At 48.8% G+C, this 1,041-nt stretch overlaps 1 protein-coding gene across 1 annotated transcript in view; it reads left to right on the top strand.

The window, feature by feature from the left end:
* Positions 1 to 311: 311 nt before the first annotated feature.
* The window catches only part of TRMU (tRNA mitochondrial 2-thiouridylase), a 29,168-nt gene continuing 28,438 nt past the window's right edge, over positions 312 to 1,041 (top strand). Inside the window, exons 1-2 of the mRNA XM_007955652.1 lie at positions 312 to 317; positions 937 to 1,035. Coding sequence (XP_007953843.1) covers positions 312 to 317; positions 937 to 1,035 — 105 coding nt within the window. The remainder of the gene's footprint in view (positions 318 to 936; positions 1,036 to 1,041) is intronic.

Consider the following 1,041-nt stretch of genomic DNA (forward strand, 5'->3'; position numbering starts at 1 on the left):
AGGTTGGGCAATCTACTTCTGTAGTGATACTGCCTCAGCAACCCAAGGAGGGGTCACTATGAATCGGGTCCGATTTGATGGCACATAACAACAACAATATAGATGGCTTTGGGTAGTGTTGACATTTTCACGATATTTAATCTTCCTATCCAAGAACATGGCATGTTCTTCCATTTGTGTAGGTCTCTTATAGTTTCATGTAGTATGTACTAAGCCTTATTTATTAAACCTTTCATTACATTGAGCTTACCCCACCCCAGGCCCAAATCCCCCTGAGTTGTCTTGTGGAGAAGGCACCTGTATAGTTGGCTATGGCGGTGAGAGGTTAAACTTCGTATTTCCAGTATTTGGTTGGATTCTTAGTCACAATGGGAAAAGAGAAAATACAGGTCATAAAATAACAGATAAGCCCTTGTGCGGCAGCAGCCCCAATTTGAATTTTCTCCGTGTCTGATAACTTACTAACCTAAAAGCTGAGTCTTAGATGGTTAATGAGGAGAATTTTTTTCAGGGAGCTCCATTTCCTGATGTCTGAATGGTGGATTTTCTGCTTTGGGAAATGTCACTGTGCGTTTGCTGCTGTCTCGTTTGCCCACCACACGTTTGTTGGGCCGCCTGTGTGCAGGCCTCATGCTGACATATGGCTGGGGACGTGGAGAAGGGAAGTACTGCCTCACTCGTTGTGGGCATTCAGACAGTTTCAGTCCAGTGGTGTGTTATGAGGATGGAGGCATTTTCAAAGTGCAGCAGATGCACAGGAAAGGCACCTTGTAGTCGGCCAGGAGAGTCGGAGGAGCCTTGTGCCAGGGCTGGAGTTGAGCTCTGAGGGCTGGTGGTCGAGGAGGGACCTCTAGGCAAACCAGTGCTCAGAGGTGCAGGAGCGCAGTCTGCTGGGAGCTGCCCGGAGCCTGGAAGCCTCGCCCCTTGTCCTCGTAGGGTGACATCGTGCACTCTCTTCACTCCTTCTTTCTTGCTCCAGGTTACCAGGTGACGGGTGTGTTCATGAAGAACTGGGACTCCCTGGATGAGCACGGAGTTTGC

Source organism: Orycteropus afer, unplaced genomic scaffold, assembly GCF_000298275.1.
Source record: "Orycteropus afer afer isolate SDZICR_OR568_19922 unplaced genomic scaffold, OryAfe1.0 scaffold00524, whole genome shotgun sequence".
Classification (NCBI taxonomy): Eukaryota; Metazoa; Chordata; class Mammalia; order Tubulidentata; family Orycteropodidae; genus Orycteropus; species Orycteropus afer.